Consider the following 15,933-nt stretch of genomic DNA (forward strand, 5'->3'; position numbering starts at 1 on the left):
GCTTCCCACTGAGCAGAGAGTCCGATGTGGGGCTTGATCCCAGGACCCTGGGATCATGACCTGAGCCGAAGGCAGACGCTTAACGACTGAGCCACCCAGGCGCCCTAAAATTCTTATTTTAAAAATCATTTTTTATTCTTATTTTATTCTTATTTTATTTTTTATTTTATTTCTATTTTATTTTATTTTTAAAAAGACTTTATTAATTTATTTGACAGAGAGAGACACAGCGAGAGAGGGAATACAAGCAGGGGGAGCGGGAGAGGGAGAAGCAGGCTTCCCGCCGAGCAGGGAGCCCGATACGGGGCTCGATCCCAGGACCCTGGGATCATGACCTGAGCCGAAGGCAGACGCTTAACGACTGAGCCACTCAGGCGCCCCTCAACCTTTATATTTTGAAGTGTATCCTTCAAGACTTTTTTCTATGCATATATAAATCCATACTTTCAAAAATGGAAGCATACCACACATGCTGTTTTAGTTCTTGTTTTCCACCTCATTAAATATAAAGTAGTAATTTTAAAAAATTTTAATTAGTATTATGTAGATATAGAGTAATATTTTAATAATAGTATTTCAGTAGTAAAATATTTAAAAAAATTTTTTTAAGATTTTGTTTATTTATTTGACAGAGACAGACACAGCGAGAGAGGGAACACAAGCAGGGAGAGTGGGAGAGGGAGAAGCAGGCTTCCCGCCAAGCAGGGAGCCCGATGCGGGGCTCGATCCCAGGACCCCGGGATCATGACCTGAGCCGAAGGCAGACGCTCAACCGACTGAGCCACCCAGGCGCCCCTAATTAATTTTATTTACTATTTAATAGAGTAGTATTTTTAATTATTGGTGTTCCACAGTTTATTTACCCTTTCCTACTGATGACACTTCAATTGTTTCCAAATTGTCACCATTGTAACAGTCCTTATGCACACATCATCTTTCCTTAGGACCAACTCCTAGAAGTAGAATTTGTGGGCCAAAGGGAAGGTGCATTTAACATTCTGCATTGTTCCCAGGAGAAGTGTACGAGAGAGCCCCTTTCCCTTACTCTTGCCAATACCATTTCCTTCTTAATAGCCGCAAAGTAGTCCTGGATTAATGCTCAAACACACCAGGCTTTCCAGTTTGGAGGGGAGCCACATTCCCCTAGGCATGTCCTCAGCCACAGAGTCCCTGTCGCGTGCGGGTACCGCCGCCAGATGGCGAGAGGGAGGCCTGGCACGACTTCGCGGGGCGGGGCGGGGCGGGCTGGGGCTCCCAGCCCGGCTCCGTTGGCCACGGTGGTCGGACCGGGTGCCGGCGAGGGCAAGGGAGGAAGTGGGCAGTATGGACTGGGGGCTGCAGCGGTGGGGGGGGGGACCCCGGGCCTAGAGGACACGCGGGCAAGGGCCAGGACGTGGAGCTCAGCGTCCCGGGAAGAAGATGCACGTTGAGTAAGCGGAGGCTGCACGGGTCCCATCAGCGCCGAACCCCGCCGTGCGCCGCTGGAGGTCGGAGCGGGCGCCGGGCCGAGTCAGGGGCGAGGTCGCGGCTGGGACCCCGCACCTCCGAGCGCTTCCGGGCCGAGCCGGCCAGGCAGGCGCCGGGACCCCGGCAGCAGCAATGCCTCTCGCGGCCTCGGATCCCCGGAGGGCGGCGCGGGTGGGAAAGGCTAGAGCGGTCCGGATCCGACCGAAAGCCCCGCGCCCCACTTAGTGGCCGCGGCCCTAAGGCAAGTCACCGGACCTCTCTGCGTCTCGGCTCCTCTTCTGTGAAATGGGGCCACTGCGGTACCCACCTCAGAGAAGACTGTTGCGAGGCTCAGTTGAGATCATATTACATGGTAGCGTGTATTTTTTGCACCCTCCCTAAGAACGCAACCACCGCTTAACCATCGCCCAACACAACTGGCTTATTGGCTCCCCGGAGGCTACGGAGGAACAGAAGAGGAGATCCGTCGCAGGAGAGGCTTGCTGTATGCCATTCTCTCCGGGCACCCTCTAGACCTTTGTCCCCAAGCCAGAAAGAAACGTTATAACCCATGGCCCTCATCACGGGGAGCCCACGGCATAACCGAGGAGTCATCAGCGATACACACGCAGGAAAGGGACTCCAAAGCTCTTAGCAGGGGTCACAATCACCGGCATCTGACGGCTCTCCTGGGAAAAGGGGTTACAGCCCCACCTGGCCAGCGCTGAGCTCTGACAAAGTCCTGGGTCTACTCGGCACATCTTGCTCGCTTCCCGAGTTCTGTTCCCTGTTGAAGGAGGTGGCTGGTGGCCACCCCCAAGAACGAGGGCATGGGAGGGGCAGGGGAGCTAGGCTCTGTGTTGGCGGTTGCCATGGTTTTGCTCCGAGTTCTGGAGTCAACCTGCCCACTCCCTGAGACACTCAGGTCACAGAAGCAGTAGGTCAGAAGCCTGAGGGGACATAACGAGGGCCACTCTGGAGGCCGCCAGTGCACCTGTTGCGATGGAGGCCTCCGATGGGCAAGGGGCTGAAGGGGACAAGCCACTAAACGAGGTGAAATGGGGCTAGGGAGGCGAGGGAGGGAAGAACGGAGGGTTCTTGGAAAGCAGAGAACATGAGATTCGGGGAAGAGAAGAAGAAGGGAAAATGGCGATGTACATGAGCTAGCAGGAGCCGGAAAGAGCAAGAGAAGGTTAACTCAAAGACATATATTCCTGGCAAGATGCTTGTTGGTTGTGGAGACAAGCGCTCATCCGTGTGTGTGCGTGCACACTTGAGTTCTGGTCTTTGTGCTTGGTTGTGTGGTGGCACTGGTGTGTTTATGGAGCCGACCCGCCGGAGTCTCCTCGCTCTGGGGCCTGGAGGAGCCTCGGTTCCATACGCTCTCTGTTTCCCTTCCACCCTCTCCCTGGTCTCCGCCTTCAGAGTGGTCTGGGCCTGGGTCTTCTGAACACAGGCAGGAATTAATGCTCACTTTTCCAAGAGGCTTTTACCTCTAATCTAATCTAATCCTGTGCTCTGACTTCAAGTATTATTTCATAGTCACTCTGTCTTCATTAATTTTCAGTTTTGTTTTGTTTTTGTTTTTGGCCCCACGTTTGCTGTCAGAGAGCTTCTTCTCATTACCATCACTGTCACATGCTTTTCGGAGTGCTCATTATTGCGGCTTGATGCTGAGGGTTGGAGGTGGGCCTGGGACTTAGGCACTCAATAAATGTTTGCTGAATGAATGAGTGAATGACTCCCTGCTCATTCCCCCAAGGAGTCCCTTAAATCGCTTGGTGCCTCAAAGTGTTGTCATCCGTAATCAGGGATAATGATACCTCACCTTACAGAATTTGTGGGAGAATAAAATGAGTTCATGTTTATCAAGTGCTTTGCAAAATTAGCTACAATACTGTGCTCTAATGATTATAAAAGAAATGGGCAGGGCATTCTAGGTTTTCTAAGCAGGGATCTTCAGGGATGGGTTTCTTTGCTGAGGGCTTACTCGCCTCAGGGCTGGGCCAAGGAAGAGGTCCTAGGGAAAACAGAGAAGGGCTTTGGTTGGAGTTTGGACCACTGGTTGCCTTGAATTGCCCCTCAGGAGCTCCCCAGCTGACCGCAGCACCCTGCCTCCTCCCAGGTGATGGGTGTACCCTGCTTGGAGAAGGGTTCCGGCACCATGCCCACCGGAGACTCACTTGTACGCCATGCCAAGGGCCTGGACCAGGACACCTTCAAAATTGTGAGTAAGGGACCCTGTCCCTCCTCCAGGCCAGGAGACCTGGGTCAGAAATTGGCAGGCCTCACTGTCCCACTTGTCATGTCAAGTAAGACCTTGACGAGAGCCTCCTTACTTAACCCACTTAACACTTCCTGGCCCATAAGGGCTGCTGGTTACTTGGGGCTACCCATCTGCCTCTTCTTTTCTCCTATGGTCGCTCAATTCACCTGTTGCCTCTTCAGTGTAAAGAATATCTAAGGCCACTGAAGAAGTTCCTGCGAAAGTTGCACCTGCCCAGGGACCTTCCCCAGAAGAAGAAGCTGAAGTACATGAAGCAGAGCCTGGTGGTCCTAGGGGACCACATCAACACCTTTCTGCAGCACTACTGCCGAACCTGGGAAATCAAGCACTGGAGGAAGTAGGGCAGCCTTCTTGCCCTTCCCACTATACCCACTCCTGGGCCCTGCCACCCCCCCATTCAAGGACACACCTCAGTCAAGATCCCTGAGTCCTTCACCTTTATGTGAAAGAGTGAGGATCCTGGAGTGAGCATGGTGAAGGAGGGGTGGAGAGAACAGGGGCCTCTAGTTATTCAGGGCAGCACTGATTCATGGCAGCTTGCACAGGCAGTGGACAAAGAACTCTCCTGACCCTGTGGAGAATGACCTCTGATTAAACAACTGCTGTGTGGTGTGGGTGTCCATCACCAGGATGGGGTACTCAAGGTTTAGCAAATGCCCACCTCTCCACGTCCCTGACCAAATCCAAGGAAGCAGGATGTGGTCCATTTCTCCCTGAGTGGGTCATGGACACAAGATAGATGCTGAAGGGAGAGGGGCTGTGCTCTGCCTCCCTCAGCCTTGGTTTCTCCCCTGCAGGATGCTCTGGCGATTTGTTTCTCTCTTCTCGGAATTAGAGGCGAGACAGCTTCGCAGGCTTTACAAGTACACCAAGAGCAACCAGACGGCCAAGTTCCTGGTGAGGCGCTCAGGAAAGCTCCTCCCGGGCCCAGCTGAGGGTTGGCTGGTGTGTTCTTGGATTGTGGGGGGGGGAGGCCTGGGGCTGAGGGGGCCCTCTGATACCGCCAGCATCCCTCGACTTGTTTCCACACTCACTGCCTCAGGGAGACCCCACTGCTCCTACCTTTACCCCCGACAGGGGGCAAAGTGGGGCTGAAGAGGGCAGAGGCTCAGCTTCAAGTTCTTGGTATTTCTTCACTCTCCACACCCACACTCCGATGTTAACAGGTGCAGGGACATTCCTGAGAGGCTCTGAGTGGGGTTGGTGGAAGCCATGCAGAGAGGCACAGCCAGCTTGGGGAAGGAGGACTATCAGACAGAGCCTGGCCTGGCTTTGTTCAAAAACAGTGACTCTCAAACATTTTGGACTCAAGTCATGTTCACCCTCTTAAAAAGCTATTGAGAAGCCCCAAAAGCATTTGTTTATGTAGGTTATAGCTATTGATATTTGCCCTATTAGAAATTAAAACTAGGGGTGCCTGGGTGGCTCAGCCGTTAAGCGTCTGCCTTCGGCTCAGGTCATGATTCCAGGGTCCTGGGATCGAGCCCCACATCGGACTCTCTGCTCCGCGGGAAGCCTGCTTCTCCCTCTCCCACTCCCCCTGCTTGTGTTCCCTCTCTTGCTGTCTCTCTCTCTCTGTGCCAAATAAATAAATAAAATCTTTAAAATTAAAACTAAAGAAAAAATTCAAAATATGTACTCACTAATCCATTTAAAAATAAAAACAAGGAGCCCATTACATTTTAACATAAATAATTTTTACAAGGAATAGCTATATTTTTCAAAACAAAAAAATGTAGTGAGAAGAGTAGCATTGTTTGACATTTTCGCAAATCTCTTTAGTGTCTGGCTTAATGGAAAAGAGCTGTTTTTGTAGTGTCTTATGATATGTGACTTGGTTAAAGTACGTGAAGAAAACCCAGCCTGTACAGATGTATAGTTAGAGAAAAGAGTATTTTACTAGCATTTTCAGATAGTCATGGATATTTTTCTTTGACACCACACAAAAACCCAACAAGTGGCAGCTACTTATTAGTAATGTGGAATCTGAAACCATATCAATGAATGTCTATATATATATAAAATTATATATATATACATATATATATATAGTTTTAGGTTTACAGAAACTTTGTGTGGAAAGTGCGGAGATTTCCCGTATACTAACCCCTCCTGTTTCCCTCGTTATTAGCATTTTGCATTAGAGAGGTACATTTATTACCATCACTAAGCCAGTATTGACACATTATTTATGACACATTATTAACTAAATAATGTCCATACTTTATATTAGGGCCCACTCTTTGTGTTGTACATGCTAGGTGGGTTTTTTTTTAAGATTTTATTTATTTATTTGAGAGAGAGAGAGACAGAGATAGGGAGAGAGAGCACGAGCGGGGAGGAGAGGGAGAACCCCTCTGCCAAGCAGGGAGCCCGATGCGGGGCTCCATCCCAGGACCCTGGGATCATGACCTGAGCCACCCTATAGGTTTTGACAAATGCTTACTGACATGTATCCACCGTTCCAGTATCGTACAGAATAGTTTCACTGCCGTAAAAACCCTGTGCTCCACATATTCATCCCTCCATCCTTTCCCTCCAAACTCCTGGCAACCACTGATCTTTTTACTGTCTCAGTATTTCCAGAATGTCATCAGTTGGAATCATACAGTATGTAGCTTTCTCAGATTTGTATCAATGACCTTTTCACACTAGGTTCATTAGAATCCATTGGTTTCTCTCTTGCACTTTGAGTAGACCTCACTTTTCAGGGGGTCAGCGGGGTCAAAATATTTCAGGGGTCCCCAAGAGTTCACAGAGCACCCTTTGGGAATCACTGGTTCAAAATAAGAATCATAGGTAACAGTTTCTATGTGCCAGGCCCTTTATGTTCCCTCCTATAATCTTCAAAAGTAACCCTACATGGTAATTACAATTACTGTCCACAGTGTGTAAATGAAGATGCCAGATGCAGAGAGGTAAAGTAACATGACCCAGACCACATAGCCAGTGGGGGGAAGAGCCGGGTTCAAACGTAATCTGGCTCAGGGGAAAGCCTTGCTCTAACTATGGCACCCCACCCCACTCCAGCTACGCAGCTTTAACCCAACCCCTTCCCCCTTGGGTCTCTGTTTCTTCCTCTGAACATGAATGGGTGGATCATTTCAGGGAATCCTCCTCTGAATATGAGGTGTTGTCATTTTAGTGATTCCTGGATTTCACTGGCCAGGAAAATTTCAAAAGATATTTCTAGGCTCTCAATTTTAATTTTGCCAAGGACTTTAAAACAAATGCCACTATTTCATTACAAACAAATGCATAAGGCACTAATAACTCTAGGCCAACAGACACATGAGAAGATGCCCAACATCACTCATCATCAGGGAAATAGGAATCAAAACTACAATGAGATGCCACCTCACACCTGTCAGAATGGCTAAAATCAACAATACAGGAAACAACAGGTGTTGGTGAGGATGCAGAGAAAAAGGAACCCTCCTAACACTTTCTGCAGCCACTGTGGAAAACAGTATGGAGGTTCCTCCAAAAGTTAAACATAGAACTACCTTATGACTCAGCAATTGCACGACTAGGTGTCTACCCAAAGGTTACAAAAATACTGATTTGAAGGGGCACGTGCATCCCGATGTTTATAGCAGCATTATCAACAATAGCCAAATTATGGAAAGAGCCCAAACGTCCATTGACTGATGAATGGATAAAGAAGATATGATATATATATATATATATATATATATATATATATATATATATATATATATCATCCATCAAAAAGAATGAAATCTTGCCATTTGCAGTGACGTGGATGGAGTTAGAGTGTATTATGCTGAGCGAAATAAGTCAGAGAAAGACAAATACCACATGCTTTCACTCACGTGAATTTAAGAAACAAAACAGATGAACATAGGAGAAGGGGAAAAAAGAGAGAGGGAAGCAAATCATAAGAGACTCTTAACTATGGAGAACTCTTAACTATAGAGCCAGAGAGAACTATAGCAACTGAGGGTTGCTGGAGGGAGGTGGGCGGGGGGTGGGCCAGCTGGGTGATGGGGAGTAAGGAGGGCACTTGTTGTGAGGAGCACTGGGTGTTGTATGGAAGTGACGAATCACTAAATTCTACTCCGGAAACCAATATTACACTATGTTAACTAGAATTTAAATAAAAACTCAAAGCAAATTTAAAAAGACACTATATATAACTCTAAAAAGAGATGGAGGACATATATCCAAGTAAAGAAGCACCCAAGAAGAGACGGTTGGCAGCCCGGTCTCAGTGTCCCCACGGTCCTTCCTCTCCCCCATCTGTGACTCGTGCCTCCTGCTGGCTAGGCAGGGGGGTGAGTTGCAGCCAGACCGCAGTCATTTCCTCATGGGGGCAGGGCTGGGGCTCTGGAACGTGGGGCCCTCTCTTCCCCACGCTCTCCTCAACATTATGGGCCCATCGCAGGTGGCGTTCTGCCCCTTGGACGCCCCGGAGAGCTCCTTGCTGGCCGACCGGGAGGACAGTCTGCCCAAGCTGTGCAGTGCGTGGGGCCTGCAGAACAACATCAGTTGCATGAAGGAGAGGCTGTCCAAGATGCAGGCGCCCGGCCGAGAGGCCTCCCTGCTGGCGGAGCCAGCACCCCGGGGCCCGGGCGGGAAAGGTAATGCCCTTAGGTGGGGGGCAGCGACAGCCTCCCTTCCCATCTTCCCTTTAACCCCACACTTCTCTCTCGGTCCATGTTTCCTTCCCCTTCTGCACTTTCTTCTTTTCTCTTTTTTGTCCCCCTCCCTGCGGGGCCACTTATAGAAAGTTTGAAATGTATAGATAAGTGTAAAACAGGAGAGAGGAAAATCACCCATCCCCCAAGGCCATGACCAGTAAAGGGTTTGGTGTGTCTCCCCTGAGCGTTCTGCATGATTTCCCTCCGGAGATCTCATGATGCACACAGTTTGGGATCCTGCGTTTTTCAATGAACAGTTTAAACAAAGCCACTTGCCCATAGGAGTAGAAGCAGAGACCGTCTCTAGCAGTCAGGAGTGGGGACTCCCAGGAGGTGTCCAAGCAGATGCGGGAAGCCTGCTCTGGGCGTTGGACTAAGGAAGTGGTTCATTCCCACAGTGGGGGGAAAGTCGAGTCAGATGGCCTGGGATGGGCCTTCCCAGCAGCCTTGGTCTCTGCCACGACTGCACTGCTTGGCCCTCTGGACAGAGACTCTTCAGTGAGGGGTCCCAGCCAAGGCTGGAAGCTATGAAGGCCCCTCCTGTGCACTGAGGTACAAAGAGATGTAGGAGCCACTTACCCCTCTCCCTTCTGGATCCGGCTTCTGGGACCACAGTTAGCTGTTCTTGCTTCGCTACTGGGGGAGCAAGTGAAGGCGAACAGAGTGGCCTAGGATCTCCACGTGTGGTCCTAAATTGGCCCCAGGTGTTCCTCTGAGGGTCAGGCCGGCTGGGACTGATGCAGGCCCGTGGCGCTCGGGGCCTCGTCCACCAGTCACAGCTGCCCCGAGTGGAGAGCAGGAGGGAGAATGGGGCAGGGGCAGTGGGGGTGAGTCGGGCAATTACTGAGGCCCAGAGCCCTGTCTGGGCTCTGTGATGGCCCTTGGCCCTGGTGCCTATAGTTTAAATTGAGGAAGCAAAATATCCAATGGAATGAAGGCCAGCCCATCATGAAGATGATTTAGGCCACGCAGTTCATGAATCAGATAAGGAAAGTGGGCTCTGGGCTTTGGGGCCAGCCTCTTCCATACCAGGGGATTGGTATCCTTATTTCACCTAACCCTAACCCTTGCGGCATCCTCAGATGGGTATTATCACCCCCCTTTTACAAATGAGCCATCTGAGGCCATAGGGCAAAAGGTAGGACAGGCTGGCTGGAGGAGGTAATTCTGGGACAGGCTTTAAAGAAAGGGAAGAGGAGGAGGGGAAGTGGGGTAAGGGAGGGAAAGAGAGGAAGGAAAGGTGTGTGCAGAGGTGAAGGGCAATTAGCAGACAGTCTGGGCCTGGAGGTGAATGGAAGAGCAGGTTGGAGAAGTTCAGGACGAGGGGTAATAGGAAAAAGCCTTGGATGGTGGATCAAGAACATTGGCTTTTATGTAATTCTTAAAATAACATTTTATTCCTACAAACATAAGTGTAGCATAGAAAATAAGGTGATACTGATAAGCAAAAATAAGAAAATATAAACATCACATTGTCCTCCCTACTGCTAGCACTTTCCAGATGTTTTTTTTTTTAAAGATTTTATTTATTTATTTGACAGAGAAAGAGACACAGCGAGAGAGGGAACACAAGCAGGGGGAGTGGGAGAGGGAGAAGCAGGCTCCCCGCCGAGCAGGGAGCCCGAGGCGGGACTCGATCCCGGGACTCCAGGATCATGACCTGAGCCGAAGGCAGTTGCTTAACCAACTGAGCCACCCAGGCGCCCCTCCAGATGTTTTTTATACATATCAATACATGTATTTTAGCCAAATGAGATCTCACTGCGTATAGGATTTTGATTGGAACTTGCTTTTTTCAGTTAATTAGGTCAGCATTCCATGCCAACGTTTTCGTTTCATCTAATTGTTGGATTAAGTACTTCTTATTCAAATTTTCCCAGTAGTCCAAGACCTTTCTTGCACTGATTTCCCACTCATGCATCATTGCACCTGGTCATGTCTCTTCCATCTCTTTGAACCCAATAAAATCCCCCTTTTCACATCCTGACTTGTTGAAGAGATCAGGCCATTGTTCTGCAGAATGTCCCACTTTTGACACTTGTTGCTTCCTTTTGGCATTTTTTTAAGCTTGTTCCTCTGTGCATAAACAGGACTGCAGATCAAAAGTCCTGATGAAGTCCTGTTAAATATTTGTTTGCCTGGGCTACAGACAAGGTTGTGCTCTTCACCTTGTGTTATATGACAAAGCACATGCTGTCTGCTGGACCCAACATGAACGGGCTCTGGTCAATCACTGAGTCCATCTGTGATATTAAAGGTAACCCACCTGGTGTTTCTTTGGCACCATGTTCATAAGGCAGTTTTTAAGTAAAAAGATGGCAGGGGGTTGGCAAACCATCCGGCAGCCAAGTTCTGGGAGCCAGGGCCTGAAATCTGGGATGGGTGTGGGGAGGGCTCAGAGTCAAGAAATGTGGTCTAGTCCTGACTCTGCCCCTCTCTTGCCTAAGGCTTTGGGCAGGGTGGGCTCTGCGCTTGGGTGAGATCCCTCATCTGTAAATCGGGGTGATACAGTCTTCCTCCACCACAGGGTTTCTGTGGGAAAAGAGGAAGGCACAGAGGTTGCAAGTGAAGATAAGATTTTGTCGTTCTTCCTTTCTGTCCCTACTACGCCCCCTGACACGTTACAGGCTGAGATTCTCTTACTGCTCATGTTATCAGGACTGTGTCACTTTCCCTTTTCAGGTCCTCTAAGGAAACTTCCTCACAAAACAAAACTCAAGAGAAAGAGGATTAAGGAAGCCCCAGAGACTCCAGGGACCTGTCCGTAAGAAGAGGCAGGCGGGAGGGGCGGGGGCAGCTTGTCCTGGCTCCCAGAGCACTTGTCTTCAACACCTCTGCACCCTGGAGGCTGGGGGGCCAATGAGGGGAAAGAAGAAAACTGTCTTTGTCAAAAGGATGCTCAGGTCTTAGTTATGTATAAATGGGGTGGGAAAATAAACATCCTTAAGACAGTTCTACCTTACTTGGCTAACAGTCATCATTCATTCATTTTGTAATTTATTAAAAAAATATTTGCCAGCTACCTTCTGAGCGGCAGGTGGCCCACAAGAGCACAGACAAATAAGATGCGGTCACTTGCGTCCATGGCCGTCCATCGCCATCTAGAGCAGGAGACATACGTGGAGAGACGTTACAAAGGGTTGAATAGAGGTGTGCGGGAGGCCTTGGCCGGTAACAAAGGAGTGGTGTATGCCCAGGGAGAGCGCGGTGCGGGGGAGGGGAGCGGGCCTGGAGTCAGAGAGGGAGAAGTCTGGCAGCCTGCCTCAATTGTCTGCACTCGGTCTCCTGGGTAACCTGGGGGGACCACAACAAGGGAGCCGTCAAGCAGTGGGAATGAACTGGTGTGACCTGGCGCCTGGGGAGATGCTCTGCAGGCCGCAAGCAAGATGCATGGAAGTGAGAGACGGGAGAGGCCTGAGTTGGTAGAAGAAGCCGAATCAGCAGTCGTAGCTAGGATGATGGTTCAAACCGGTGGTCAAAAATCGGCCGCTGCCTGCGAAACTCGGACCACTGGTGTGTTGTTTGCCCCTTGCGGTGTTCTACTTATTGTTTAAAACATAAAAAAAAAAAAAAATCAGTTGCCAGTATTAACTTGGTACATTTCACATTAAAAACAACAAACAGCAACAGATTTCTGGCTTTTAACAACTTGCCACACGTGGGTGTGCCTCCCCACAGAAGGGCACGTGGCTCAGGTTTCACGGATACTCTTTCGGCTTCCCCACAGTCCCCACCCTTCCCTCTTGCCTCACACACTGGCCTTCTTCCCTTTGACTCGTTTCGCTTTTCATACTTGCTACCCTGGGGATATACAAAGGCAGTGAAGATGTGCATAAAGGGGGTGGGGTGAATTTGTGACATTACGTAGGATAAAACGGACAGTTTTGGTGACAGATGTGAGAGATAAAAGAGGGAGGAGAAGGTAGTGAAGAGGGTACTTTGTTTCTAGCTAGAAAGGCCGTGTAGCTGGTGGTCAACTCCAGGAGGGGAAGCAGGTGCAATCGTTTTCCAAAAGCACAGGCGGCAGCAACATACGAGGTGCCCGTATGCGTGTGACCCTTGCTCCTCCCCTCCTTCAATTCATATTCCGGAGTGAGCATCATGACAATGTTTAAGGGTCAACATGAGTATCAATCTAGACTTGAAGAACAAGTACACGGAAGCGTAAAGAGGGAAAGAAGACCCTGGCTCTCTCTTCGTTGTTCACATTCTTTGCTCCCCGAAGTGGCGAGATGAGGGTACGGGCTTGGGGGTCGGCCTCGCTCCAGGGGCCCCCGGCAGTCCTGACAAAGCAGGGAGGATTTGCCAGAGGAGGGCGAGCAGGCTGGAGGATGTCCCTGATGATGGAGGGCCTCTCCAATCTTCTCCACTCCCGAGCGATTTCACGACAGGGTCCCGGGGAAAGGGCTGGCCGTTCTGGGAACACACCAGAACAGGGAGGTGTCCCTGTGTGTGAGGCAGCACCACCTAGAGGAATGACGGGGTTCTGCAGCCTCATTCTTCCCACCGAGGCAGGGCGCGCGCAGAGGCGGAGACGGGGCGGGGGGGTGCAGGGGGCCTGGGAACTTTATATCCGCCCTCGGACCAGCAGGAGGCGGGAAGGCAAAATAGGCAACAGTCTTGGTTCTGCAGCCCTCTTAACTCTTTCCTCAAATTTAGTAGGATCTCAGAATTCCAAAAAAGATCACAGGACATTGCTTCACCCAAAGCCCTCCAACAGCACAGAGGATTTTTAGGGCAGTGAAAATACTCAGTGTGATACTAGAATGGTGGATATGTGGCATTATACACGTGTCCAAATCCATAAAATGTGCAACAACAAGAGTGAGCCCCACTGGAAACTATGGACTCTGGGTGATGATGTGTCCTTGTAACAGGTGTATCACTCTGGTGCGGTGGGGGTGAATAATGAGGCTGTGCATGTGTGGGGATGGTGGTGTATGGAAAATCTCTGAATCTTCTGCTCAAATTTGCTATGAACCTAAAACTGCCCTAAAAAAATAAAATATTAAGAGGCGCCTGGGTGGCTCAGTTGGCTAAGCGTCCGACTCTTGGTTTTGGCTCAGGTCGTGATCTCAGGGGTGTGGGATTGAGCCCTGCGTGGGGCTCTGCACTCAGTGCAGAGTCCGCTTGATATTCTTTCCCTCTTTCTTTCCCTCACCCTCTACCCTATGTATTTATTATACATGAATAATAAAAATAAAATATTAAAACAAAGAAATAAAACCCCCCGACAGTTCTTCATCTCATATAGATTAAAAGCCAAAGATTTTGCAAGGGCCTACAAGGCCTACTATGATCTATCCCCACTGTCCATTCTATTACCTGTCTGACCTCATTCTTGCTTTTCTCATACTTGTCAAGCACACTCCTGCCTCAGGGCCTTTTCACTGGCTGTTTCCTCTGTCTGGAATGTTCTTTCCCAAGATACCCAGTTGGCTATTGCCTTCAAATCTCTGTTCAAATGTCACCTTCTGCCTGGGGGGCTCAGTTGGTTAATGTATCTGCCTTTGGCTCAGGTCATGATCTCCAGGTCCTGGGATGGAGCCCCACATCTGGCTTCCTGCTCAGCGGGGAGTCTGCTTCTCCCTCCCTCTTTGTGCCTCCCCCTCACTCATGCTCTCTCTCTCTCTCTCTCTCAAATAAATAAATAAATAAATAAAATCTTTTAAAAAAAAAAAGTCACCTTCTTGGTGTAGCCTAGCATGTACCCTCGTTTTATTTTTTATGTTTTACTTTTTTAAAAGATTTTATTTATTTGACAGAGAGAGAGACAGCGAGAGAGGGAACACAAGCAGGGGGAGTGGGAGAGGGAGAAGCAGGCTTCCCGCCAAGCAGGGAGCCCGATGCAGGGGCGATCCCAGGACCCTGGGATCATGACCTGAGTCGAAGGCAGACCCTTAACGACTGAGCCACCCAGGCGCCCCTGTACCCTCGTTTTAAATCCCAACACCCACACACATCCTGAATATCCCTTACTCTGCTTTTGTTTTCCTAAGGCACTTATGCCTCCCAAATATTAAATAATTTAGTTAATGATTATATTTCTTGTTTGTTGATGGTATCCTCCCACTAACATGTAAGTTCCACAAGGGCGGAGCCTTTTGTCTGTTTGTCCCTTGCTGTATCCCTAGCAATTACAGCAGTATCCCAGCATGTGGCAGGTACGTAACACACATTTGTAGAATGAATGAACCCAACTAGAGCATTTAGTCCAACCACTTCCTGGTTCAGAGGGGGAAAAAAAGAGGCCCAGGAAGAAAGGTTGACTTCTCCGAGGTTGGGCAGGAAGTCAACGCTGGAACTGGGACCTACTCAAACTCGATGCCCCTGGGCCGGCACACTTCCCATACACCCATGACACATGGTTCACCTGCCCTTGGCCGAAATGCTCATGGCCCACAAACAACCCACCAGACTCAATGCATTAGTTCTCCAATACTTTGTATTTTCTTAGCTAAGGTATCTCTACCCAAAGTATGACTCTCTAAGCTGGACTTGGGGACACCAGAAGCAGGTGGTTAGGGAAGGCTATTTGGAGATGGAGTGCCCAGGGGGGACCCCCCAATTATACTTGGGCATATGGTGCCTTAGGGGGTAGTCTCACTGTAGGGAAAAGGCCTCACCAAGAGCCAGACCAGGGAGCCCTCAAGGAGGGCCCCTCCCGTAGAGAACAGTGGATATTTTCCCCCAAGTCTTAAATGGAAGCAACTTAGAGCTGGGCCAGCTGAATTGAAATACTGACTTTCCAGGTCTCCTGGCTCCACACCCAGCGCTTCTATGTTTTAACTTTATAATTTTTCCTTTGTGCATGCAGACGTTTTCTATTTTTATGTAGTTCACTGTCCTTCCTTTAATGACTTCTTTATGACTTGGAAAGGTTTTCCCCACTCAGAGAATATTTAAAATTGTGTCTTTCCTTCTAGCACTAGGGTTTCAATTTTTACATTTAAATCTTTGGTCTATTTGAAATTTATTTTGGTATAAGTTGTATAATAGGAATGCAACATATTTTTTTTTCAGATGGCTAACCAGTTGTCCTTGCACATGTGGGAGTATATTTATAGGATATACCATATAGGGGGAAAAATCCATCTTTCCCACACTGATTTGAAGTGTCACTCTTATGATACATTAAATTCCCGATTTAGGGGCGCCTGGGTGGCTCAGTTGGTTAAGCGGCTGCCTTAGGCTCGGGTCATGATCCCAGGCTCCTGGGATCGAGCCCCGCATTGGGCTCCCTGCTCAGGGGGGAGCCTGCTTCTCCCTTTCCCTCTACCTGCCGCTCTGCCTACTTGTGCTCTCTGTCAAATAAATAAATTTTTAAAAATCTTAAAAATAAATAAATAAATTTCCGATTTATTTGTGTCTATTTCTGAACGTTCTGTTCTGGTCCATTCATCTGTGTCCACGTAGAATTTTAATGAAAAAGGAGAAAAATATACTAACGTAGCAAAAGAGTACATAAGGGACACCTGGCTGGCTCAGTTGGTAGAGCATGTGACTCTTGATTCTTTAAAAAAAATTATTTTATTT

General features: G+C 49.0%; 1 protein-coding gene across 1 annotated transcript; it reads left to right on the top strand.

The window, feature by feature from the left end:
* Positions 1–1,392: 1,392 nt before the first annotated feature.
* CUNH17orf64 (chromosome unknown C17orf64 homolog) lies at positions 1,393–11,165 on the top strand. The gene is made up of 6 exons (XM_035027364.1): positions 1,393–2,499; positions 3,572–3,673; positions 3,895–4,070; positions 4,531–4,630; positions 8,142–8,337; positions 11,080–11,165. Exons 1-6 carry the CDS (start codon positions 2,449–2,451, stop codon positions 11,163–11,165), a joined length of 711 nt encoding a protein of 236 aa, XP_034883255.1. The 5' UTR covers positions 1,393–2,448.
* The last annotated feature ends 4,768 nt before the right edge of the window (positions 11,166–15,933 follow it).

Source organism: Mirounga leonina, unplaced genomic scaffold, assembly GCF_011800145.1.
Source record: "Mirounga leonina isolate KUSES-001 unplaced genomic scaffold, KU_Mleo_1.0 Mir_200, whole genome shotgun sequence".
Lineage (NCBI taxonomy): Eukaryota > Metazoa > Chordata > Mammalia > Carnivora > Phocidae > Mirounga > Mirounga leonina.